This window comes from Macaca nemestrina, chromosome 4 (genome assembly GCF_043159975.1).
Source record: "Macaca nemestrina isolate mMacNem1 chromosome 4, mMacNem.hap1, whole genome shotgun sequence".
NCBI lineage: Eukaryota > Metazoa > Chordata > Mammalia > Primates > Cercopithecidae > Macaca > Macaca nemestrina.
The window spans coordinates 5,299,416-5,327,173 of NC_092128.1; the positions used below are offsets into that span (position 1 = coordinate 5,299,416).

At 43.7% G+C, this 27,758-nt stretch overlaps 1 protein-coding gene across 4 annotated transcripts in view; it reads right to left on the reverse strand.

The window, feature by feature from the left end:
• The window catches only part of LOC105474942 (dipeptidyl peptidase like 6), a 1,161,442-nt gene that overhangs the window by 855,406 nt on the left and 278,278 nt on the right, over positions 1-27,758 (reverse strand). Inside the window, exon 1 of one of the 4 annotated variants that reach the window (XM_011729882.2) lies at positions 5,607-6,279. The exons of 2 other annotated variants lie outside the window; for them this stretch is intronic. In XM_011729882.2, the coding sequence (XP_011728184.1) occupies positions 5,607-5,846 (240 nt within the window). In that variant the 5' untranslated portion in view covers positions 5,847-6,279. Of the gene's footprint in view, positions 1-5,606; positions 6,280-27,758 lie in introns of those variants that run through there. One more of the 4 variants, XM_071094200.1, reaches the window with a different exon arrangement.

A 27,758-nucleotide genomic window follows, 5' to 3' on the forward strand; every position in this document is an offset into this window, starting at 1 on the left:
CTGATATTTCGAGCTAAAAGACTAGCTCTAGGTTATAGTTATCCTCCCTAGCCCAGGTAACTGTGAAGGTGAAACGAGACACATGTGGCAGGGCTTTGAAAGTCACCAGGTGCAATGCAAAGGTAAGGTATTTCTGATGCTATATTTGCCTGCAGCCATCATTCAGCCAGCACAGCCTCTTTGTGTGCGTCAATATGTTACTTGTCACAGAGACAACTTCCTTATTATGATTGCATTTTCTGGGCTGGAATGGTAATCAGAATTGTGTATAATTCTGTTATAGATACAATTTCAGCAAATTCTTTACTGAGATGGAATTACATTTAATAAGTTAACTGATTATTCACTTTACCAAAGCATTCACTGTGACGCTGTTTTGGTTTATGGTTTCTATGTGTTCACTTTATTCTGAAGTGACTGAACACTTTCTATGTGTTCACTTTATTTTGAAATACAATAAAAAACTTTTCAGGAAGACGGCATCCAGCAGGGTGCTATTATGCAGCATTATGGGACCACAAGGGGGCTGTAAAGTTCATCTAGTGAAATACTTAATGTGACAAGAAAGAAACCAAGACATTAGGAGAACGCAACTTGTGCATGCTTACAAACATTGGGTGTCATGCAAAGATGTGGAGGAAATGGAAATGCTAGTAGCAGAAATAAAGGGATTAGGCTGGAAAGTTACTTGCCATAAGCAGATATAAAAGAGGGGAAATGATGAATAAAGTCAGGGATGTATTCTGTGTGAATATCTTGTCACCACCACAAAAATGATCTTGTAGCTGCTTGACCTGTGGTAGAAAAGCTTGGAAGAGAGATCAAGATGGGGATCCCCAAGGTCCCTGCAATCCCAGAATCCTCCAATTCTGTAAAACAGAAAAGCAACTTACCTTCAGAAGAAATGCTAGATGTACATCGGGGCAGCAAAGCTATTTTAACCATCTTCTAATGTAGACACTGCAGAATGTGTTTGACTCCTTTCTATAAAGGGAGACCATTTACCTTCAGAAGAAAGCAAGAAAGGTAAGAAATAAAATACTGGAGACCAAACCTTAGGAAGGTAGCAGGTTCTTCGGTCTTCCTACATAAAGGATAGGAAGAGAAACTGATCCACCAAAGAATTCAAAGATTAAGTTCATGTAACATTGAGAGAAACACAAGATACAAAAGTGGAACAAGCAGGTGACAGTTGTCAAGAGCAAGAGCTGGAACAACATCAAGAGCAAGGAGGAATCAGACAGGTCATTATATCGGGTAACTAAGAGGACATCAATGACATTCTGTGTGCAGTTTCTGTAGTCAAGATGGTACAGAATGGATGTTTGCATCCAAGCAAGATGAGGAAAAGAGAATTGTTAACAAGGAAGTAGACTCCTTGCTTGAGAAGTTGGATAATAAAATAAGAAAGAAAAACAGGATAGTAGCCAGAGCTGGTGGTAGAGGCCAATGAAGCCAATCTTTTTTTTCTACCTTCAGGTAAAGAAGAAGGAACTGAAGGAGGAGAGATGAAGGAGTAATATTATTAGTAACAGCAGCATGTATTCACTGAGCACTTCTCAGTACCTGGCCTCACAGCACCCACTTTGTAGATGCCACTGGGATGAGGAGAGGACAACATTCCAACTCTCCACGTCCCTGCAATATCCATGGCTATTCTGTAGGCGAGTACACCAAGCCCTGGTCCTATTAGTGATGAGAATAATGAGATCAAGTAGACAGTTTAGGCTTTTTCTCATTTATCAGGAAAATCATGTGAAATTAAAAATTTTTTAAATTACAGTTGAAACAGAAGAAAAGTAATAGAGTATATAAACATAGAGTATATAAACATATTTGTGGAGGGAAGCTACTTAAGAAATCGTAAAGTTGATAGATCCCAAGGACACGTTAAGAGAATGTTGACATTATACCAATGAAAAACCAAGGTGGAGAAAAAAAGATGGGTTGGTTGCCGAAGACATACAGGATGTTGAAATTGGCCCTGCCAAGGCTGGTGGGCATCATGTGCAGTGATTTGTCCATCTATCCCAGTTTTAACCAATTTGCTGTTTTAAAATCCTGTCGTCATCACATTTGTATTAAGAAGCCATGTGTCACTGAAAATGAAGGATACAGGAACACACTGTATAACCTTAACAAAACTACTGCTCTAATGGCACAGAAGGCCTCCAAAGCCCTTTAAAAAACTAAAAAGAAATGTTCCAGCGGGCGGATGACAAAGTTCAGTATTTTAAAATTAGCCACAGCTAATTCAAATGAAAGTTAATAAATTCCACTAAAAGTCACTTCCGCAACAATTCCTTTAAGAGTCAACTTATTTTTAAACCTACACAATGAATTTTAAATCAGAATGGCTATTGATTCCTCAGAGGAGTTGCCCAAGTAATTGACTATATTTAAATAAATCTAAGATTTACAAAGAAGTGGATAGAAAAGACCCTCTGGTTTTATTTCTACTTTGAAGTCAGACTTTGCATGTTAGTACTGACCCACCCAAAACAGGCTGTCCTGTGGAGCCACACAGGTGGGAAGTTCCTTTGTTGCCTGTGTAGTTTGTGCATTTAGACCATGCATTATTAATGCCAGCCATTCTACCTCCGCATTTTATTTTTCTGTGTTAGCCTTGTTAGACTACCGTAAATTTTATTTGGGGTGTGGCTGGGTAATTGCCCAGCTCAGTCATACTCAGGCATGTAAGTGTACACACATGCACAGAAGTCAAGCACTATATTCTCGATTTCCAGAAAAGAGGTACAAAGCCCTAAGGATTATAAAGGTGTGCTGATTACCATCATCTTAGTGACCAAGGCAGCAAAGCTGTTTCTGTACCTTGGAACAGTCTTCCCTTGGGATCAGGACTGCAAACACAAGAGTGATGGAGATTTCTCCTGCGCTAAGCCAAGAAAAGGTTTCAGCACCTCAGACAGCTCCCACCGAAGGCGCGCTCCCAATTGCTTCTCTATGTTGTCAAGGAAAGCCCCGGTTTGTCTTGAGGTTGTCAGCAGTTGCAAGACACGTAATAAAATAAAATGCAATGTGTTCCTAATTCATTGCATATCCTCAGCTTCAAATTTGGGTAGCAAAATGATTACTCAAGATTCTTCAGTCTTGGCAAGTATTTGTATCTAAAAAGCAGTTTTTGTACCTAATGTCTTCTTCTTTTTTTTTTTTTTAAATACACTTTAAGCAAATTGAAGTTTTTGTTCCTGGAGGAAATGTGGTTTGCTATGTTCATCTATCTTTTAGTAAATTTGCGGGCATAACTTCTCCTATTCTGAGTAACTTTTCTAAGAGGAGTGCATAAAAGTTTGCTGTTGTTTTTAAAGGATGCAATATTCAGCCTGTGTTATGAGTTTAAGTATACAATTTAAACTTAAAGGACATACGTGCAATGCATTTTGCAGATGTGTGCCGGATATATATGTATGGATAATGGGCAAGTATATATGTGTGTGTGTGTGTGTATATATATAGGAAATATACTATATAAACACACAATACACACCCACCCACACACATTGCGTATTTTCCAGAAAAAAGAAGCATGATGTCAGGACTTACATCTAAGTTAGAGATGCTGTTTAGAGCCCCATTAACAAAAATGTACATGTTATATCCTTGATTTCTCAGGACACCTGTGTTTATCTGAGAATCATTTCTAGACACATGTCACAATGAAAAGAAGGACATGTCTACTCCAAGTTTTTTTTAAAAAAAACATGGAGACCATCTGAAATAAAATTCAGAGCTCTTGCCTTTCCTTTCTCTTAGCGACACCTAGAGCCTGTTGAGAAAAAAAACAAAACAAAACGGCACATTGGTCTCATTCCAAACATCCACAATTCAACAATTTTAAGTCAGATTTAAGGCAAAAAAGTACATTTTTCCTGTTTGCATTGCAACTTAACTGTCTTCCCCAAGACTCTCAGTAGTTTAATCCTCCAGAACTCTTCACCCTCCCCCAATTAAACCATTCGCCAAAGACTCCTAGTTCCTTGAACCAGACAACTGAAGAATCTGTCTATTTCCCTCAGGACTTGACCCACCAAAGTGAGGGACATGCCTTGGAGATCCCTCTATTGAACTGGGGAGTCTGGAAATGATGCAGGAGAAAATCAGAAAACTTCACACAAGATCTGACGCAGGGCTGTAGAGGGTGTGTACCTGTGTGTGTGCAAACCACATCTCCCGCAAAGTTCTATGATTTCCATTAAAGTTTCCCCATCCTTCATTCATAAAACAAAAACTACCAGTAACAACAGCAAAACATCACTGATTTCATAATATCTGGCAATTAGGAATTGTCCCTGGGAAGTTACTCAATGTCTCGCCTCCCGCCCGCCGACCCAAACACAACTCTTGCACTAAAGAAATACCAAACAGGGAAATAGCGTGGCTGGAGGCTGCAGAGAGGTAACGACCAAAACCTCCTGTTCAGTGCAGGGCAATGTACTGCCCTGGGTATGTCAGGGTAGACTAAGTGAGAGGCCAGTGGGAACCTTAGGACTGCACAGCCTTGCTTAAAAGATGCAGTTGTGAAACTCCTCAAAGGCACACACCATGATTTCTATGACCCAACACAGCCTAACTGTTCTAAGAGCTGTACCAGCCAAGCCAGACCTGTTTGTCTGAAAGTCTGTTGGGGATTTTTCTCTTCTCCCTGGGAAAAGAAGGCCGCAAAGAAAAAGCACAGTTTCCTCCCTTCTAAGTCCTAGCAGCCTTCTGCATCCTTGAAAGGGATCCACAGGAGGTAAAACTCATCCATCTAAGGTCCGGCTCCTGTCCTGCATGAGTCATTGGTTACTAGGGCGATGTACAAATCCAATCTTTGAAACCCCAGCTTCCAGCCCCATGAAGAGTAGGAAATGTGCTCTTGGAGAAGTTTTCACTGAACGCGGTCTAAGGCAGAGGTGCTAGTCTAAGGCTGGGAGGGGAGACAGACACGGCCTGAGGTCTCTCAGCAACTGGGACAGAGGGTTGGGGCTCAGATGCCAGTATTTTGGTATATATATATTTTTTTTCTTCCGGAAAGGATAATCACCACCACCACCGCTGGGGGGGAAAGTGTCTAGGAGAAGTAAGAGGAAGGAACGAGATGCATTTGAGTCAAGGGACAGAGTGGGTAGGCGAGGAGGTGCACGATGAAGAGATTCCAAACACAAGTGGGAGGGAGAGAAGGTGCCTGAGACTGTGTTCCCGGAGCACGAAATAAATATAAACCAACTCGTAATCACAGGCCGATCGAATTCTCTCCTTAGGAACCATAGCAGCATGCTGTTAAAAACAGACATCCGCGCTTCCAGAGAACGCACGGCGAATTCCAGATCCCAGCAGGCGCAGTACCCAAACCCCACTCTCACCAGCCACCAACTCCCGGCCGCCACGGCTGCAGACACAGACCCGCTCCCTCCGGGACGGCGGTGACCGCGATCTGGCGCCACGGAGCGTGTCTGGGGGCGCCCGGGGAGTCGTGGACAGGGGGAGGACGCCCGATCCCCCCCCCGCCCCTGATGCCCCTGGCCGACGCGTCTCGCTGCGCGCTCGGTCCGGAGACCCCGCCGCCGCCCGCCGCCCGCCGCCCGCCGCCCCTGAGAAGCTCTTACGTCCTCCTCGTCACCATCGCTCCGCGCCTGGTACTGGAACCGGGGCCGGCCACCCGCGCCGCCGCCGCAGCCGCGCTCCCGGGGCGCCGCCGCCTGCGCCCGCGGGCCGAGGGGCTTGGCTCCTGCGCCACCGTCCTCCTCGGGCCCCTGTCCGCCCAGGAGATGACTCGCCTCCGGGGGCGCGGGGAAGGACCGCGAGGTGTTGATCTTGCCGGTGAACCTCTGGTACAGCGAAGCCATCGGGCACCGCGCGCTCCTGCTGGCTGTCTTTGGGGCTTTTTAATGTTTTGCTTTCTCTCTCTCGGGTTCCCGCTCCCCACCCTGCTCCAAAAAAAAAAAAAAGGCGGTGGGGAGGCAGCAGCAGCAGCAGCAGCAGCAAGGCAAGCCCAGCGCCGGCGGCAGCCGCTCCTCCCGCGCGCCACTCGCGAGTCTCCGCTGGCGACTCTGCCTGGCTCAGCCTCCTCCGCCCCCTCCCCGGCGGCTCGCGAAGTCCAGGGTCTGGCTGTGCTTTCTCTCTTTCCTGTTTTTATTCTTTTTTCCCCCAACTCCTTGCCACAGCCACGTACGGCCTAATCAAAGAGATTGAAGGAAGGGAAAAAAACCAAAAACATAAAGCGAGGGAAATGCCTAGGCCCCAGAATTTGGCACCACCTAGAGACCGGCACACATTCCGAGGGCTCTAGTCGCTCCCCGCCCCCAGGCCCCTTGCGCGGCTCCTCCCCCTCCCGGGCCCCTCCGCCCCCTCCCCACGGGCCTCCTCCCTCCGCCCAGGACTGGCGCCTGGGTGGCAGGGGCTGGCAGCCCGGAGGGGTCACGGGGTCACACCAAAAGGGGGCGGGGCGCGTGAAGAGGGTGGAGGGGCGGGGACCGCGCAGATCGTGAGTGTGGGGGCTGTAGGGGAGTCCGGGGATCTCAGGGTACTCCGGCCCCGCCGAAGGTCATGCCACGCGTGCTCCGTATCACGCGAGCGGACTGTGCGAGGGGACGCGGAGGTCGAGGCAGGCAGGCCAGGGGGCGACTGAAGGTGCGACCGGCCCCGGGGAGCCCCAGCCACGCGTACACTGCAGCGGTGGGCTCCCCGCGCCCCCAGCTCCTTTTGCCTAACTTGAAGCAACAACAGAGAGACCCCGAGGACCTGGGGTACGAATGGGGCGAGGGAGAGCCACCAGGAGGGCGCGGGGTTGTCGGTCGGGCGATGCTGGTGCCGAGAGGCCGCCCTCGCTCCAGAACCCAGCTCCCTCCGAAACCGCCCGGTCCCTTCGCCCCTCTCCAGAGGAGGAAAGGTCGCGGGGCGGCGGTAGAGGCCCAGAGGCCCAGGCGCCCCTCGCGGGCGCTGCGCCCCGCAGCCAGCCCGGCTGTGACCGCGACTCCATTCTCATTATCATGAACGCAGGCAGAGGCTCCGCTCTCCGGCTGCCCGCAACTTTTCCAAAGCCTGCGCCTCACTATGCCAGCCGAGGGCGAGGGAGGGCGACATGGCTCCACTCGCCGCGCGCTCTCGGGCTCGCAGCCCGCCCCGCCGCGGGAAGGCGCACTCCAGCGCCGCTGTGTGGACACCCGCGCCAGCCGGCTCCGCTCCTCTGCTCCAGGCCCGGCCTCGCCTCTCTTGCCCTCCCGACCCTCCTGCGCCCTCTCCCGCTCCCTCCTGCACTCCTCTCTGTCCTTCTGGAGTTGCTGGGCGCGAGGAGACTCTCGTCCCCACTTCCTCCTTGTGCGCCCCTTCCCTGCCAGGAGGGACCTGTCCCATCCTGAGTTCCAACAAAGGCCGGGAACCTCAACCTCTAGAGGGGGGACCAGTGAGACCCCGCCCCTGCCCAATCCACCGCCCCCTTCCACATCGAGGTAGGGTGTTGGCTTCATCTCCCAGGACTGCGTGGGGCTCCCTGCTCCTCCCGGGTTTCCACGCCTATTTCCGCTTAGGGTTTCAAAATAACAGGTTAGGCCGCCATGCGCGAGGCCGACTGCAGGCTCGCCCCCAGCCCTGGCATGGCCCCAAGCCCAGAGAGAGGCCTGCCTGGGCCTGAAACTGCAAGCTCCCTCTGTTTCCCTAACTGCGGGGGAGAAACTGAATGCTGGTGAACCAGTCTCCTGGGAAGAGACCTCCTTCAGTCCCTTCCACCTGCCTCCCTTCCCCAAGCTCTCAATCCAGTGTGTAGTTTTCGGTTTTAACCAAAATTTGTACCACACTCATCTTCTGTTTACTCCACAGTAGCTTCCCTTTACTATGAAGAAACATGAGTTTAAAAACACTTTTTTTTTTTAACAGCAAATACAAAACCAAGTAAAACCAGGATTGGAACAGCTAAGCAAGACTTCCTGCATGGGAGAGGCCACGCAAGTAGGTCTGGGGTGGGGAGAGCTTCAGCTGCTCCACTTTGAAGACAGAGGCAACAGAGCCATCAAACTAAACTTTAAAAGTCACCACAATTAGATCGATAGAAAACCTTGCTCTCAACCCCCTCCTCTGCCCCAGCTGTGCTTTTGATGGGAGAAAGCCGCCTCTCCTAACATGGACATGAAAGAAAGCTCATGCTGTTCACCGCAGCATCGCGATCCTGACATTTCACTAAATATAGATGCAGTTAGGGTCCCACTTAGGTAATATACACACGCTCTCTATGAAATATACATGCATATTTTTACACAAACTAAATGTCATGCTAATAGAGTTTATACAAAATACAATCATACAGAATAGTTTATGTATCATACATGATATTTCATAGATGTGTGCATATTAATCATAGAATACTATTGTGGGATAAAGAAAGCATATGTGCCACTTTTAAAAATTATATTCTCAAGGCATTGTAGGTAACTATAATCTAGCTAAAGTTTAAAATCCCAATTAAATTATTTAAGAAAATATGATAAGCGATTTCTGCTTAAAATTATAAAATGAAATCACCATAAAACTCATAAGCAACAGGGGAAAGAGTTGAAGTAAAAATTTGTGCTGGGAAGCAAATCTCACAATTAAGCATAAGAAATGGAGGGCAGGGGAGGAGGGCAGGAAAGAGGGAGCATCTAAAAGATGCAGGTGTGAAAGGAGCCAGAATGCTGGGGAGGACTGAAAACAGCATGGATGAACACGAGGATGTTCCTCAAGGATGATCCAGATGGAGCGCCCTTTACCCAACTTGAAAAGCGCTTGGCTATACTCTTGCACCTTGCAGACTGAACGCGGTGCTTCTAGGGACATTTTAAAGAAAGTTCTGGCGGGGCGCGGTGGCTCACGCCTGTAATCCCAGCACTTCGGGAAGCAGAAGCAGGCGGATCACAAGGTCAGGAGATCGAGACAATCCTGGCCAACATGGTAAAACCCCGTCTCTACTAAAAATACAAAAATTTGCTGGGCACGATGGCTGGCGCCTGTAGTCCCAGCTACTCGGGAGGCTGAGACAGGAGAATCGCTTGAACCTGGGAGGCAGAGGTTGCAGTGAGCCGACATTGTGCCACTGCACTCCAGCCTGGCTACAGAGCACGACTCCATCTCTAAATAAATAAATAAATAAATAAATAAATATTTATTCTATACCTCCTGTGTATGTGCATGCATGTGTGTGCACCCACACATCCAAATTTGTTTTAAGCACGGATACACACATTGCAGTCGAGGGTGTGAGGACGCGGTGGTCCCACAATGAAAGAGTAAAGTGGTTAGTATTTTAGAATGAGTGAAGTGATACAATTTTAAAGACTGGAAAGCTATGGCATGTTATGTTTATGATGTATAATTAATTCAATTCTTGTCTCTAATCACCTTTCACCTCCTCTTATCCACATACATACACAAACAAGGAAAAAGTTACCCTGAAGAGGAGCAAAAGTACCCAACGGGCATGAAGGAAACATGTCAGTATTTCCCTCTATTCAATTTCTCCTTGAATGTCTGAAATGCACTATGGTGATGAAGCAGATTTTTATTCCTACTTATTGGGTAAGTGTGAGAAAATATTTTTGAAAATATTTTGCAAATTATTTATGTCTAGTTTAATTCCTCCATGCTGCTCCAAACCAAATGCCCCCAACCCATTTTTCTATCTAGTTTCATATGATTACTGCTTCCCTATTTATGACAAAGGTGTGGGTGTGTGTTTATTTTCCTTAGAACAAATTTACAAAACAAATATAAGTCACTGGGATTAGGCAGATGCTGCAAAATATGTTGGATAATCATTTTTAAAATGACAATGAAGGCAAATTTTTGGTCTACCTGCAAGCTAAGCATTGTAGGAATAACAAAAGTGCATCCACTGAGTTTAGCAGCCTAAGCATGATTTTTATTAGCTAAGAGGTTTTCTTATTTCTGAGAGAATTATATCCTGTAGTTTACTTCCCTTTTCTCTGGGTGCTAAGGGAGAAGGACAGAACCATATTTAAGACTGTTTTGCTTTTCCAAATACTAATATTTGAAGAAATGAAATGGCTAAGTTAGCATAGTCTGAAGGAAGGTCTTCCCTAAAACAGTGGGCATCACTGTCTTTTACATATTATCTCCTTGAACTCATAAATGGGGAGAACATTTTAAAAATCTCAGTAGCTTGAGAAAACACAATTCTAAATGCATACATTAAAGGCATATTCTCCACTCTGAAAATCTGTTTCTCACTTTCTATCTCTCAAAACATGTTTGGTTTCTTGTTTCCGTTTTTGTTTTTTGCAAGGTAACTCTCAACTAGGGGCTGGGTAGTAAGACCTTTTACACTTTCAAACAGGAAATATCCAGCACACACACACATACACACACACACACACACACACACACACACACACACACAGGAATTGCTATTTCAGGCTTTTGGAAAAAAGAGTTCAAGTATGAATTGGGTTAATCTGGGGTTTTTCAACTTAATACTTAAAAATTATGTTTTATGTAAATTATTTGTTTTAACCCAATAAATAGCCTTTCTCTAACGTCAGTAAAGTTAAGCTTCAATCTCCCAATAGCACATTTCTCTGCATTTTAGCCCTACCATTGTGTAACTGCTTGGATTTTAAACACAGTTCAAAGTGTACATACAACTAACTACACTGGCATCATGTACACAAACACAGTGGTTGATCAACACGAGTGTTAAGGTTTACTGCCAGGTGAGCTGCGCAAGCTTTGATCCTACTCAATGGCTGGTGCCAACCTCACCCCATGTTTTCTCTGTGGCCCCCTGGAGGACTGCTCACAACCTTACCACCTTCCTCTTGGATTCTCCCGTAGTTCTTCATCTTGCCTTGCTACATTTAACCATAATCGACTCCTCTTCTCCCACTTTCTAACTACCTTTCTTCACTTCTGCTGTCTTGCCTTCATTCATGTCCCTTCTCTGGATCAACATCTGTAGGCTATATATACAGTATATAAAAATTTCTCTAAAACTTCCTTGCTGCCCTCTGAATATTTATCAAATCTTGCCTTGTACTACCCAACATTGCCTCAGAAATTAACCAAATAATCACTTTTCCCCCTAGAGGAGGCGCAAACTCCTGTCATTTCCCATTTTCTGGTGACACAATGATCGTTTCCACAATGCTTCCCAAGGCTCTTAGGTTTTTGGAGCATGGGGTATAGAAGATTGTCTTCTGTTTCTGTTTGTCCCTGGTGATCATTTGACCGTAACCATGTTGTTCGCCAAAACATCTTAGTTCATAGATGAAGCTTTATTAGGTTAAAAGAAATATGACATCTGCTCCAAAGTGCCCCTAGAGTGCCTTGCCCTTTTCAAACCACACACTTCTTAGGGTCAGGTGAATTAAGTTAAATATGTTTCCCTTCAGTGTTAAAGTGGCAGGAATGAGTCTCTGCACTTCAGGGCTTTAATTTTGTAACCAGGAGAGGTGATGGCTGCATTCAGAAAGAAGCGAAAGCTTGTATCTGTTCTCTCTGCTGACCACTGGCATGCCTTGTGAAGGACCAAGTCCTGCTTGCCGTATGGTCAGCCTTAGAAGTGAGTGTGAGCCACAGGGAACAAGGGCTTACACTGTCTTCTGGGGGCATTGGCATCAGGTCGCCCAGAGGCATTTTCAGGCTTTGACTTCAAAGCAACAGTGAAACCAAAATGGATAGATAAAGATAGGGTCAGTCAAATGCAATGTCTTTTCCTGACCGCCAAAAAAAAAAAAAAAAAAAAACAGAGCCAGTGCCAACTCATCAAATCCTGCCACATAAATTGGTACTCTCCTGTAGGCTAGTAGAAACAGTTACAGAAAGCGGAAAACTTGGCTTCACTAAAAATGACTGCAGTTGCAAATAAAGGAAGGGGATAGCGTGTGCTTCTCAAATGTGCATCTGGACTAAGATTCAGGGAGGGTTGAGTGTGAGCACAACCTAATTCACCCCCGAAAGAGAAGGCTTGTCTGCCAGAAATAACAAAGTAAGAAAAGCCCAGCAAGTTGGCCCCCAGGTCCAAGTACTACAGATTCCAGTGTATCTTCCCATCTCTTCTTCCAACAACACAATGACTTGAGACATAAGGAGGGAAGAGGGAAGGGTCTTCCTTTACTTGACAAACCACCTTTTCAGATGTTCAGTGGGGCAGTCTGAGTAGCAGCCCCTTCTTTCAAGAGCATAATATAGTGGAGAAATGTGATTGCATTTCCAGTCTCTAAATAACCAGTTCCTGAACACTCATCTTTGAGTCCTAAATGGAATAAGCCTTTATTTCCATATTCAAAACTGTAACAGCCTGGAATGTTGTTCAGCAAATACTACTCTGCAGCCCATGCCCCCTGCAGGGAAGCATGTTAACCTGTCCCCTGACACCTACTCCCACCCTAACTTTGAGACTGGCCATGTGACTTGCTTGGACTAATGGGACATGCATGCAGGCAGAGGCTTTGCAGTTGCTTCTGTACTGCACTGGCTGGCTTCTGTACTCTGATGATCCACAGTACAAAAACATGTCCCTATTAACAGCTGATGCTTTGGCCTGGCCCAGAGAACAAACATACTTGGAGAAGACCTCAATACAACCTATAGCCTGGGGCTAAGCCAGATAATTGGGGAGCACAAAGCAGAGTCTCTTCACTAAGCCCAGTGTAGACCAGCTGAATCACAGTTAACCAGCAGAAATATGGGTCTTGGAATAAATACTTGTTGGTTAAGTCACTGAGGATAATTGGTTAAACAGCATGCTTCTGTCATTCAAGCCAAATCAATGCATGAAAAATGGCATGGTGAAGTCAATGCTTCTTGAAGGCATTTCACTTATTCAGTTAATACCTGAGCGCTGACTATGTGCCATTCATTGTGCTACGTCCCATTGTGCAAGGATGAAATGATGAACTAAAGTGAACTTGCTTTCATGCAGATAATAGTCAATACTTCTCAAAGTGAAGCAAGACTGATACTAAAAATTATCAGACTGATAATGCTTTTCTGAATAGATGCCGTTTTCTCAATTTCTTGTTCCTTTTGGTACATTTGGAGCACTGCTGGTGTTACTACAAAAGGACTGTTAGAAACCACTAGCTTGCAAATGTGTTCACAATAAAGCTGTAATTTATTTATTGTAGGAGCACTGAGTAGCATTTTTAATCTACTCATACAGTGGCTTTCAAAGACTTGTTTCTAGACCAACAGCAAAAGCATCATTCAGGGACTTGTTGGAAATGCAGATTTGTGGGCCCTATCTCAGACCAAGTGAAACAGAAACTCAGGGCTGGGGCCGGGCAAGCTGCATTTAAAAAGCTCTCCAGATGATTCTGATGCATGCACAAGTCTGAAAACCACTGCACTAGGAGCGATGTACTAGACTGATTTTCTTCATGGCACCAAGGTGACCTGAAAGATGTCCCAAATGTTTGCTTAGGTCTCAGGTAACAGCTTACACATTTAAAGGATTGAACAAGGATTCTCCTAAGGCTAAGGATTTTTCATTTAAAAGAAACCATTTAAATGAGGAAGGGAGGGTTTTTTTTGTTTTTGTTTTTTTTCCTAAATCTTTGCTAAGACTTTATTCAGAATCAAAAAAGAATGCCGTTCAGTTAGTCTTTGCAGGACATTTTCAGATGCTGTTTTGCCCTTGAATTGATGTTTAAGGCTCATGTCAGGAAGAAGGTAGAAGTCAAAAGGGAATTGTCAAAGCAAAGGCAAAGATATGGTCAAACTAAGATACCACAACTGTGTGGCTTAACTGAGATACTCTGAATTTGTACCTTAGCAGAGAGCCTTTCCCATCTTGCCAGAACATATGCAATTTGGCAGAAGAACTCTGCAGAATTGCAAAGAAAAAAAAGACTTACTTTCAAAAACTGATTTCATAAAAAATCTTCAGTGCCTCTGGTTTGGACTCATTGCTTTTTTAATGCAATAAAAAAAAAACTGTCCTTAATTAAAAATCAATAAAGTCAATAAACATTTTAAGTTGAAACCTGACTTTTATGAACTTAATTTTCCTGAATCCACTCCTTTAAAGCATGGTAAAGGGTTCACTATAAAATCCATTTATTTTTCTTTTTCACCATCACTTAAGATTACCTCTAAATTTCCATGTACAAATGGAAATATCTACAAATTTTAAAAATGGGTTGATGCTACTTTAGGTAGATCAGTAGTTTTTCTTGAATTTTAACATATTCTCTGGACCACATGTGTGTGTTTAATATTTACAGGCAAATATCAGTATACACACAATAGATCTTAAATATGGAGAATGAAACCTATCCTGGAAAGAGAAATACCCTACACAGGAGATGTCAGTGCAAAACCCTGATTCATGCATATATGTGGGCTCTCATTAATGAAAACAAATTGCATTAGGAGCAATAAAACTGAAATGAAGTCATGTATCTGCTTCTCGTGGGTAATTTAATTCACTGTGGACTGTAACTTTATCAGCACCACTATACCCATTTCCGAACAATTTCCTTCTCATAAAGGGGAAAAATAGGTTTGTCTATACTACTAATTGCATTTCAAATCATAGTAATTTGGTAATCAAAAAAGTAATTCAACAATTACTTATATTTATATTTTGCTTGAGAGGTACACTGAAATTGCCCATTGCCTAAATAAATCCATGAGTCACATGAGCCTGCAATTTGATCAGCCTTTTTCCTCACTCACACAGCAACAGCATTGACTCTCAGCTGCAGCCGGACGAGGCGGGTCCTGTTTGTTCCCTGAATTTGTGCTCTGAGTCCCTGATGGGATTCCATCAACTCAGTCCTCTGCAGCGCACCCATAATCACCACCATTGTGCTTCTTTATAACCCAGCAATACCCAAATTACATTACTGATGCAGACCCATTTCAGTCTTTGTGGGAAAAGTTGGATAAATTCATGCTTTCAAAGGACTTTGAAGGCTTTCTTAGCCATCTTGGGGTAAAAGAAGAAGCAGTGTAAGGCGATATTTACATCTGCCTTTCAGGATTCCTTTTTAAATTTCTCTCTCTCAGGGCTCTGATATCATCCACAACTTCAAGTCCAACTCAAAATGAGATGTAAATGGTTGATTGTGGTCTCAGTGAATGCCGAGTTTCCCAATTGAGATATTCAAATCTCTAAGATAACTATCTTCCTTGAGTAGGCAATTTTATCAAATAACATAAAATTATCCAATCCAAATATACCAGGAGATGGAATACTGAACTCATGCATATTCCAAGATAAAACATAAGACTTCCAATAAGATACCTGGTTATAATACTGATCCTCAGGTGGTATACTTATCTGGGTGCTTTAATGAAAATCTTGGAATAGGTCCTTTGTTTGTTTGTTTGTTTTTGAGATAGAGTTTCGTTCTTTTTGCCCAGGCTGGAGTGCAATGGCATGATCTCAGCTCACTGCAACCTCCACCTCCCGGGTTCAAGTGATTCTCCTGCCTCAGACTCCTGAGTAGCTGGGATTACAGGCATGCACCACCACGGCCGGCTAATTTTGTATTTTTAGCTGGGGTAGAGACGGGGTTTTATCATGTTGACCAGGTTGGCCTCAAAATCCTGACCTCAGATGATTCGCCCACCTTGGCCTCCCAAAGTGCTGGGATTACAGACGTGAGCCACTGTGCCCGGCCATTACTCACTTTGTACCCTCTGGTTACATCTACATTTTATTAAGTCCACGAATCAAAAAACTTCAAGCCCAGAAGTTCATAGGTAGCTCCTGATTTCCTGGGAAGGCAGCCTGCTTGGATTTGTCCATATGATTAAAAGCACTCTCTGTTATGTTTTTTAAATGATAGCATCTCCAATGCATAGAGCATCTCAATGGATAAACCACACCCAACTCTTGGTTTCCACCCTGATTAAAGTGGAAAGTTGGCAATTTCTTGAATCAATTTTCACAGCTATAGGAAGAGAATAAAAGCAAGTGATCCACAGACTATTCCATCTCCCATTGAAGTCATTGGTCTTTGAGGAAAAATAATCATTAAATTTAATGCAATTCTAGTTTGCCTTAAAATCTTCATTGAGAAGGGGGCTGGAGAGCTCCACAAGTTGACTAGCCCTTACCTTGTCCCAGATTCGGTGACTTTTAGCTCAGGGATAATGTCACCTTATCACCCTTCATCGTACTGGTCATATCTAACTTCTCTTGGCATGATGGAAGAGTTCTACAATGCTATCTTCTATTTCTCCTCCACTTAGAAATAAACCATAGGTTTGTACTGCACCAAACACTGAGAAAAGCTTGACATTTTTCATCCAATTAGTGTTTTGGATAAGATCAGAAGGTTTTTGTTGTTGTTGTTGTTTTCCAAGAGGAAACTATATAAAATTTCCTGTTTTATATATGGTTCACGTATTCTTCCCTCTTAACGAAACACCTGCTGGTAAGACCAACCTTTCATTGGTTGCCCCAGGGCTGCACCCATATCCCTTCTCACTTATTTACCTACCAATATAGAATATCCACAAGGGTGTCCGCTTGATGAATAAAAAGTTTTCTGGGAGGCTGCGGCAAAGATTATTTTTCTCTCTGGTAAAAGAGGAGGGACCTCTCCCCTGGCCTGCCAACATCACTTCCTCCTGTTTTCTGTCTGTGAACATAGTTGTGTGAGGATTTGATACTCAAAGCTGCTGTAGCCTTTTTGAAACCATGAGAAGAAGGGACCAGTGTTTGCAAGGATGCACACCCTGAGCCCTGCTGATAGCATGCAGTTACTGAACTAAAACCAGAATCCTCTTCCTACCCAGATAAAATCCCCCAGGCTTACCCCTTTCAGCCAGGAATTGTTTCACAGCCAAAAGCGTTCCTGTAGGACACACTGCACTCCTGGTTCTTCCACTGCCAGACTCTTGCACCAGGATAAGTCGCTGAGCATCAGACGCTCATCTATTGGCACGAGCATGCTAAGAGAGGCCAATCCTATCAGATTTACTTAAGCACAGAGCTCCTGAGAGGGCCATTCGATTGTTATAGAGGGGAAACCCCAAAACTTCTTTTATGTAACCTTCGAAACACATACGGCTGACTACGGCTCCCAATCTAAAAGAAAATCATCAAGCTTTCCTACCTGATGTTTGTTGTTGTCCATGACTCTGGGGAAAAATACCACTGTATTTGGGCTTTTTATTGATTTTTGCACATTTCTTTAACTAGAAAATCTGGAGGAAAATGTGTGTCAATGCTCAAAGGCCTCTTAAATATGTGAAGAGAAGAGAACACGTTCTGTGAGATGTTTTCTATCCAGGATTGATAAAGCCACAGAAGAGGAGTATGAGTTTGAAAGAGGAGGGCAGAGGAAGGACAGAAGAGAAGGGAGAGGGGAAGAGGAATCAATGCTTTAGCAAATTTCTTTTAAAATAGCACTCTTATGTTTATCTGCACTTCATACTTAAATTGTGTTGAAATGCAAAACCCCATCGCCCTAAAGAGACTCCTAAGAGACTGACTTTGAGCTGGTATCCTAAGAGTCAGTTTGGAACCCACTCCGCCGAGGCTGCTGTGAGTTGAAGATGACAGGCTTGAAATCTTCTTCGCAGGGGCAGCAGGGAGTAGCTGCACGGGCCACACAGCACGCGGGCTAAGTGTGCATTCAGAAAACTAGTAATTGGAATAAGAATCACAGTTAAAGGAAAAATGTTCCAGCCCCTACGAACATACATAGAATTTTGTACCCAGAATATGTGGGAGAAAATACTTTCAGCACACGTGATATGCTTTTATTCGTTAGCAAAATAAATTTTCATTCTGGAATTGCCTATGGGAGAGGCAACATGATTTGATGAGTGTTTAGGGACTTCGAGTCTTAATCCAGCCCATAGAATTGTTGGTTGAATGTGAGTCTCACTCCATATTTACCAGCCTTGTTTATATAAGGCAGGGGTCAGCCACTAACAGATTCTACATGCAGAGTCTATGTGGCAGGTCATCTTACACAGAACTAGTGCTGAGAACAGAAAGCAAGGGAAACAGGCTCATGAAGCGTGCTGCCTTATCTTGCAACCTATTTTGATGACTTAGACCTCGTGTGTTTTTCCTGATTTTGATCCAGGTGAATAAATCAGCACGAGAAGAGTGACAAAAAGCACTTCTTACTGCTTCATGGATTTCTCTTTTATTCTCCTTTCTTCTTACTGCTTCTCTTTCCCACCCATACCACACCCACAGCATCCCCCGTGATAGCACCCGTATCTTTGCAAAACAACTTGGTAGACCTTCTTCACTTGCAGTTTTTGATTTGTATAACCCTCTGATGAATTCAGTCAACTCCAAAAATAAAAGCAGCCAAACAAACAACAGAAAAGCCAAAGCAGAACAGAACAAAAAGAACCTTGGAACAGCGCTGCCGTTGAGCACACTGAGAGCAACCTGGAGCTTGACATCGCCACTTGGGGGCGCACTGGGAGTTCAGAAATCCAAGCTCCGTCCAGCCCCGGGAGCCCTGGGCTGACTCAGGGCAGCCCCTTCCTTCTGACCACACGGTTTCTGTATCCAATAATCACATGGGAAATGAGACTGCCTTTCAGAAGACTTTTGTTTCCTATGAAAAGGAAGACTGCTGCGCTACAAATGTTTTAAATGCTCTCCGAAATACTAAAACCAAGTCAGTAAATGAACCACAACTCTGACTTCTCATTTATTGAAGAGTCAGATGTTCCAGGAGGAAGGGGAGGGCAGATAATGAACCTAATTTCCGTTTGTCATGGAGGATGGACAGATCAGATAGATGAGTTTGTGTGCAAATAATTCAGTGATTCAGAAGGGATCTTGGATCACCTTTCACTGGGCCATTGGTGGGTGGAACACAACGCTGGGTGAGAGATAGTGATGACACTGAATTAAAAACAAGCATTACTGGGCTCAGATTGCCTTAGTCCACCTATCATGGAATAAAAAAGAAATCCAGAAAAAAGAAAGAGGCTATGTTGTGATGGCTGACAGACTCTGAGGGCCTTGGAGAGTAGCCTTAGTTGGTCACTTCTGCACCCGTCTTCATGGAGAACAGAAATTTTCTGATCTTTGAAAAGTTATAGATTCATCTGTCAAAAAAACCCAGCTAATTTGTTTTCAGTCAGAGTTTTTAAAAGGCACGTTTTCCTGTAAACTGGCAATGTATCTGGGAAGCTAACACATCAAGAGATCCACCGGGTACCTCCAGATGAACTCTGAATTTATTCGTAAACTCTCATCCCATGAAGGGATTTACTGAAGAATAACAAAAGATTCAACTTTGGGGTAGCTTTATAACCATGTGTTTCACATGCATTGTCTTATAGTGGAAAAGTCCTGGGGTGAAAGTAGGAGAGAGTTTGGGTTCAAACCCAGGTCTGAGTGCTGCATCTTGCAGGAAAATTCCCAGTAATCTTTGTCCACTGATTTCTGTTATTTCAATGACTCATTCACTGGAAACACATTCCAGGATGTTGTGAAATTAAATTTCCAGATGGTACAACCATAGGCTTAAAGTCCAACTCACATGCCACCTCATGGCTTTTGAGTTCTTCCATGATTCTTTAAGGAGTTACTACTAGCCTGGCCGAGTCCTCATAACATCTGCATGTGCCTGCATTATACAACACAACACTCTTTACCTTGTGCTATTCATCCATCTATTCATATGACACACGTCGCTGAACATCCACCATTACTGGCCAAGTCTTATTTTCCCCATTATATATTCCCTAAGATGATCTATGTCTGATTATGGTTCATGCAAAAACTGTCATCTACAGGGTAGAAGTTCATTAGAATAAAGTTCATTTAAGCCACACTTATCTACAAACAGTCTTCAGAGAGGTGATCGGATGGAAGATATTAATACGATTCTGGAGTCTGCGAGGAGCTGCTCTGACTGGTGACTACTGAGATACCAGTGATGGGAAGGTGCTACATTGTTAACAACAGTGCCTTTCAAAAACGATGAACTGTAATGTACTAGTAGGTCATATTTAAAATCTGTTATAAAATCAGCACATGATTTTTTTAAAAAAAATTGAAAAATCTGCCATGCTGTGTTTTTCTCCTGCATGCAGGGGGGGCTCCTCCCAGACAGACAGGCTGTACTGCTGGATGCCTCCCTGTATCTCCCCAGCAGAGGACAAATTCCTTGAGAGGAGGAACTACTTCCCTCTCCTTTGCTGTTCATAACCAGTGTTTGTCACGGCGCCGGGAACACTGGAGATGGGAAACAAGTATTTGTCAGATGAATGAAGGAGGCTATGACAACAACAATAACAAAATCATGGTAGACAAGTCTGGGTTTCTATTATACGTAAGAACTGCTGAAGTCAGTTTAGGGAATCTTTCTCTGAATTTATCATTATGTATTTTATATGGGGGGAATTTACTAGCTTCTAACATCTTGGATTCAGAAGGTGACTATAAAAGGAGAAATCACTGTCATAACAATGAAGCAAGACATCTAGGTATACGTGTTATCAAGTTAGGTGGTTGCGATAGGACTCCAATAGTGATTTATCAAGGAAAGGTACTCAGTGCTCCAGGGCTGGGTGGCCACCGTGCCCTCCATTACCCCCTAGCAGCTTTCAAGGCTGAAGAGATGTTCTATCCAGAGGAAGCTTAACAGGGTGAAAAAGGAAAGGGTTTTCATTTGGGATTTTTCCTACATTTTAGTGGTATAGCCATTTATATCGAAGAGGCTAATGAAAACACATCCTTGAGAAACTAATACTGCAAAATGACACTTGGGATAGATAGGCAATCCTCTTAGAGTGGTTTATGTATCAAAAATAGATTAATACCACTGATAAGAAGCCAACATAATTTTTCCACACTTTGAAATTAATTCATTTCTTATATATACTAGTGGTATTAAATGTTTTGATTATTCACTCATTTATTCATCTAGTAAGTAATTTAGATTAAGTGTTCTTTTTAATTACAGCATCAGTAATTCTTAAAAAAACAACTCCATAAATATTTGCTCAAAGGGCTAACCGTGAACCCCTGAAAACTGCATGTGGCTCCAGGCTGGAGACTGTGGATAAGGCTGCCATGAGGTCCTGGGAAATGTCTATTAGAGCACCAGGAGCAGCTATGTTTCAGTGAACACTTCAGAATACCAATAGAGAAAGTCAATTCAGAGAATATAAACCAACTGAACTCTTTTCTCCAATGGGCCTCCCAGGGTCAAAGCTGGCTGTCTCCTCTCTGGTTCCTGGGAAGGCCGTCTTCCTACCAAGCTCAAAGCTGCTCTTGTGTAGTGTACCCTCTGATTTTACAATTAATATGACTTTCACTGAGTCTAGAGATTTTCAAATGTCTGGATCAGAGACTCATGGGCCACAAACAAACCTTGAACTGAAGAAACTAAGAAAGATCTAACAAAATATTGTAGTTGTGAATATTATTCACAAATAGATGTCTTAATTTCCTTTTGCCTTGGGATAGAGTTCTACTGTGGTTGCAGGTGACCAAGCCCACTCATCCACCATGTGCCTGTTGTGTCTGTAGATGTCAGGGAATATCACCGTCCCCACTGGGACATGCATTATGGACGAGTGGTGCAGACATCAGAGTTAGAGCTGGCACTCCGTGTCCCCCTTCCGTCTTCCTATACGCATGGACACTGAAGTATGGCAAGTGACTACTGAAGCAGCAGTTTTGCTTGGAAATCCCACTTTCTAGAAGAAAAATACCCCTTGCTTGAATGGGTAAAATGTTAAGTGGTCCATCTGCTGCCCATTTCCAATCATACTTCCAGAAAAAGGGCAAAAATAGTGCCCAGGGTATGATGTGCCTGTGCATCACCTGAGCTGGGGCTCCTTCTAAATCTCAGTTGCCCAGGAATGATTAGGCCCAGCACCTGGATGACTTCACAAATGGTACAATAAAAGTCTCAACTCAGAGCCCCAAAATAGCTGTAAGCAAGACATTTGAAGCTCAGTTTCTTCCACCTTCTAACTGGAGAAAGTAGAGGCCGGATGAGGTGGCTCATGCCTGTAATCCCAGCACTTTGGGAGGCTGAGGTGGGTGGATCACCTGAGGTCAGGAGTTCGAGACCAGCCTGGCCAACATGGTAAAACCCCACCTCGACTAAAAATACAAATATTAGCCAGGCGTGGTGGCGGCCACCTGTAATCCCAGCTACTGGCAAGGCTGAGGCAGGAGAATCACTTGAACCTGTGAGGCAGAGGTTGCAGTACACTGAGATCGCCCCCAGTGGGTAACAGAGTGAGACTGGGTCTCAAAAAAAGTAGAGAAAAGCAGGCAATTTGTGGATCGTTAAAAAGAATAAACACTAATCATATTGTTTATTTTCTCACACACACACACACACACTCCTGGCCATTCGTCAATCTCTGGTTTCATGCCATTATTCTCCTTTCACTGGGCTTAGTCAGTGAGTTCACATTCGGAAGGCAGTCTATTCATTTTTTAAGTACTTTACATTTGCCAAGGTCTCTAACATCAAGGAGAGTTGCTCTCCTATTTTCATCAATAGAGCTAATAAATATATGGTACTGACTATGTAAAAAGGGCAAACAGCATTACTATGTCCTTGATCTATGGAAATGATCTACGGAAATAATCTTTGTGGATTTCTGTTGATGAGACAAGATTTTAAAGCATTCAGTCTGTGCCTTGGCTGTAACTTTGAGTTTCTTGATGCTTTTACATTTTCCACATAGCTTTTCTAGGTGTGATTAGATGGATAAATGCCTCTCTAGACAAAAGCATGATGCCGGGCCATCAATACAGAGAGATGGATTTCCTGCATCAGAAGCTGGATATCTTGATTCCCTGGTTCTACCACTGCCATTACAAGTAATTCCTGCAAGGAAAAAAAATTGCATTCTGAAGTGAGGCAGGAAGGAAATAAAGTAAATCAGTAGCATAAGGGAGATATCACTTCATGTTTGGGTTACTTTTTCATTATCTCTAATGAATAGAATGATTTATATAATTTAACATTGAAAACCAAAGTAATTATTGTATTACTGCATTACTACTATATATGAAAGATGAATCTTAGAGTGCAACTTATTCACTGTACTTATTTTCAAGTCTTAAAGTGAACCCATTACATGACGACACCATGATTCTTTACTAATGGAGCCTTCACGCCCTCATTAAGAGATGGCACGTAAGGACACCTTGTCCATGGAACCCCAATGACCAGCTAGTGAGCAATTTATCCACAAAGAAAAGTTAAAGGCTTTACCGTCAGACAGCAGACCCCAGGAAAGACCCTTAAGGTGGAAAGTCTGAGTGCATAAAGAGGTGGCTGGGTCCAGGTGCCTCAGGGTTGGAGGGGAAGAATGCTCTGTCAGGACACCATGACCCAGAAACAGGTCAGTTCAAGCCATGGGCTTTGTTCATTTTGCGTATGTTTTAGCTTCAGAAAAGGTCAGTTCTTTCCATCTGGGTTGAATAGACGAGGTTCTTTGAATTCAACCAATGACAAAAACTGGCCAAATTAACAGATTGACTTTCTCAATTTTCTGTTGGTTGAGCCTTTATGAAACAAAAGCAACCTTGGAGTGAGTCAATGATAGATGGGAAGCAGATGGAAACACAAACGCAATTGAAATGAACCTCACATACTCCCATTCAGTGAAGGAAGTCTTGCACAGTGCCCAGATATCATCAAGGATAACTTAGTTGTCTTTGGCTGGTTTCATAACTGGGGATCATTTGAAGGTGGCATTATGTTGTGTTGATGATTGGTATAAGAATGGATTAGTAGTCGGGCACGGTGGTTCATGCCTGTAATCCCAGCACTTTGGGAGGCCGAGGTGGGTGGATCACGATGCCAGGGGATCGAGACCATCCTGGCTAACACGGTGAAACCTCGTATCTACTAAAAACACAAAAAATTAGCCAGGCGTTGTAGCGGGCACCTGTAGTCTCAGCTACTTGGGAGACTGAGGCAGGAGAATGGTGTGAACCCGGGAGGCAGAGCTTGCAGTGGGCCCAGACCGTGCCACTGCCCTCCAGCCTGGGTGACAGAGTGAGACTCTATCTCAAAAAAAAAAAAAAAAAAAAGGATTAGATGGATTAGTAATTTGTACAAATAAAAGGGGAAGGGATGTTAAGGTGGTAAATTGTAATGTAGATTTTGCCACAATAATCACAAAATAATAATTAAAATTAAGGGGAGTGTTGCACTGCTGTGTCATGCTTGTCGAGCTCCAAAACAATTGATATCTTAAGTCAAAAGCAGGCAAAGGAGAAACCATTGATCTCAAACACACACACACACACATACAGGAAGGAAAAGACAGGGGAAGAGAGACCCATACATTTTTTTCAGGGGACCACAACTCTAGAACAGGAACTCATGACACTATGTGAGGTGTGCAGAGTGGGGATAAAGGCATGGGAAGGATCCAGTGATGAGCATTACTGGGGCTCCACTGTCTTGTGTGAACTTGAACAGGCCTCATGCCCTTCCGATGGACTTCCGTTCCCTCAGCTATAAATTCAAAGGATTGGAACACCTGAACATTTGAGCTTCTTTCATATTCTAAGTCACGATTCATACTAGCAGTAGTATCTTTCTTGCTATGAAGGATTTGACCCGGTATATCTCTATCTTTAGATGAAAAATTAGATTATACTATTTCCTAGAAGGAACAAATTCAGCTTGACAACAGTTGTGTAGGAAAATCTGCGTTAGTTGGCTCTACACTTAATAAGCCATTAATTGATACAGCTGCAAACACGATTACTGGAATAGTGGCATTCACGTCGTTCACAGTAAAATCATCTCAATGAGCCGACCACCAATATCGCCAGGGCAGAGATATTTTGTTAATCTCTATAAATATGTGCTGTGTGATGCCTATCAATGAACTGTAGTTTAGTTCCACTCAAATTGCAAAGAGGTCTAGAAACCATGTGATACTAGAATGAATTGAAAAGTGGTTATTTGTAAGAAAAAACACTTGTTCTTGTGCGCAGAGGAGTGGGCACTAAGTAAGAAGAGGCATTTGGTGCCAGCACTTTGAATGCATGTTAAGGTCCTGTTGGGTTTCCAAACAAGAACTGTGATTACGAAGGGTCCTCTTCTTTTCTAGAAAACTAATCAACCATGGAATATGTGCAACTGCTGGTCTAGCTTATGGGATCATTCACAATAAGAAATATAACTGCACCAAAGACAGAGACGAAGGGACTCTAGATACAAGGTCACCTCTTCAGGAGGAAGATGCAGAGCCTTGCAGCAAATTCAGTGACACTGCAGTCAATACAAAAAATGAACACTCCTTGACCAGGTTATGAAGGCATCGTCGCCAGGAGTTCCTTCTTACATTGAATTTAAATGCTGGATGGGGCCTTAGAAATGATTCAGTTTGACTGTCTTCCTTTAGAGACATAGAAACAGCCTGACATAGAAACAGCCTTAGAATGCAAGTATCTTCTCCCCAAAGTTCAATGCCAGTGCAGAGGGGCAAAGAAAGGAAGAGAGAGAGAAAGAAAGAACACATGTCTTAACCACAGATATGTGTGCAGTCTAGGGACAATGCAGACGTAAGCCAAGTACGTATATATTTATGTAGAAGGACATAGTAACACATCGAAAGCAAAATCTCAGGCCCTGGAGCCCTGGTGGCAGAACCTCTGGACTCAGATTCTATCACTTGTGGGATATTGGGCAAATGCTTTTATGGTTTTGTGAAATAACACAGGGAAATCACTTGCCACCCAGGAATTCTGTAGACTTAACTGTTGAGCAGTACTGCTGCTTAGCTTGGACGGCCCCAGAGCTACAGGTGCATAAAGCCACCTTCAAAGGCGGCCACAGGTGTATAAACCACCTGAAAAGGCTGAATTGTTCCACACAACAAAGTAACTGGTTGTGGGGGGAGGGGGGACACATTTCAAAGAGAGAGGGGATTCAGGCCCTAAAATTTAGAAGAGATTCTAGATCTTTGTTGTCTCTTTAGACAAAAATGAGACAAAAAAAAAAATGAACTTCTAGAACAATCTGGTGATGCTGCCAGCATTTCATTTGTCAGAATCTTCTGTTTAAATATGTAAGATAAAATATGTCAGATTGCAGAGAAAATGCATTGTTTTGAAACATAGTTATCAATATACAAATAAAATATATTTATATTGCTTTATTAATGATTCACAATGTATTTAAAACACAGGCAAGTGAAATTTTTATTTTTATATATATATATACTTTTTTTTTTTTTTTTTTTTTGAGACGGAGTCTTGCTCTGTCGCCCAGGCTGGAGTGCAGTGGCATGATCTCGGCTCACTGCAAGCTCCGCCTCACGGGTTCACACCATTCTCCTGCCTCAGCCTCCCTAGTAGCTGGGACTTCAGGCACCCGCCACCTCGCCCAGCTAATTTTTTGTATTTTTAGTAGAGACGGGGTTTCACCAAGCTAGCCAGGACGGTCTCGATCTCCTGACCTTATGATCTGCCCGCCTCGGCCTCCCAAAGTGCTGGGATTACAGGCGTGAGCCACTGCGCCCGGCCAAATTTTTATTTTTAAAGATATATCAGTGAAATGGCTTTATGGGCTTAGATAAACCAGTAACATTTTACTGTGGGATTGTCTTGGACAAGGAGGCATGCCTTAAATAAAATAAAATCAGTGCTCCCAAAGGTACACAAGGTTAAATATGCTGTGCTACCTCTCTAAGCTAATTTCCTTCCAGTTCCTTCATTCAGGCCCCAGCCACACAGGCTTCCTTCCTTGCTGTTTCTCAGCAACACTCGGTGCTTCAGGCTGTTTACGCCAGCTGACCTCCACCTGCAATGTCCTTGTCCCAGATATCTGCCTAGCTCACTCCTTTGACTCACCTGTCAAATTGGATATCCAGTTTTGAATTTTTAATTCTGATGCTTATAAGAATGGGACTCCTGCTCATGCCTGTGATCCCAGCACTTGGGGAGGCTGAGGCAGGAGGATCCTAAGGTCAGGAGATCAAGACCATCCTGGCTAACACGGTGAAACCCCGTCTCTACTAAAAACACACACAAAAATTAGCCGGGCGTGGTGGCGGGTGCCTGTAGTCTCAGCTATTTGGGAGGCTGAGGCAGGAGAATGGCGTGAATCCAGGAAGTGGAGCTTGCAGTAAGCCGAGATTACGCCACTGCACTCCAACCTGGATGACAGAGCGAGACTCTGTCCCCCCCACCCCCCAAAAATAATAAAGAATGGGACTCTTGTTTAGCAAGGATACCCGATGATAATAAACAATGCAAATTTGATAACTTACTTTGTAAGGAAAGGACAGCCTGGACTCCAGAAATGCTAGATTTTCCAAAGGCTTTTGAGTTAAACTGCACTCCAAAGCTTGTTCCTTTAGGTCGTGCCCCTGAATGATTCTTGAGCAGGAATCCCCAGAGACTGACCAGCTCTGTTGCCTGAGTGTCCGCCTGGAGTCCCAAAGCTTATCAAATAGGGGTATGGCTAAAACCTACAATGACTTTGAAATAACAGTGAGAGTATGCTGTATTTCAAGATATCTGCAACAGACACTGTGATATGGAAATATCTGTGATTTCTTTTGGTCACAGGTAATGCCAAAACTACGGTGTATTTTGCCTACAGACATGCTGAAGGGAAACTGTTTTTTAGTTAGACATTAGTAAAAATAATTACGACCTTTTTGTTTCTTTACGTTCACAGGCCCCTGGGACCCCACGTTAAGAAATCTTGCTTTAGAGTCTGAGATGGGAGAAGAGGTCTGGGGCCAAGGTGTTCGGGAGGGCCTCTTGGCATGAGGAAGACCCAGAAACTCAAGGAACGCAGAAGCCTTGTTTGCAAGTTTAGAATTAA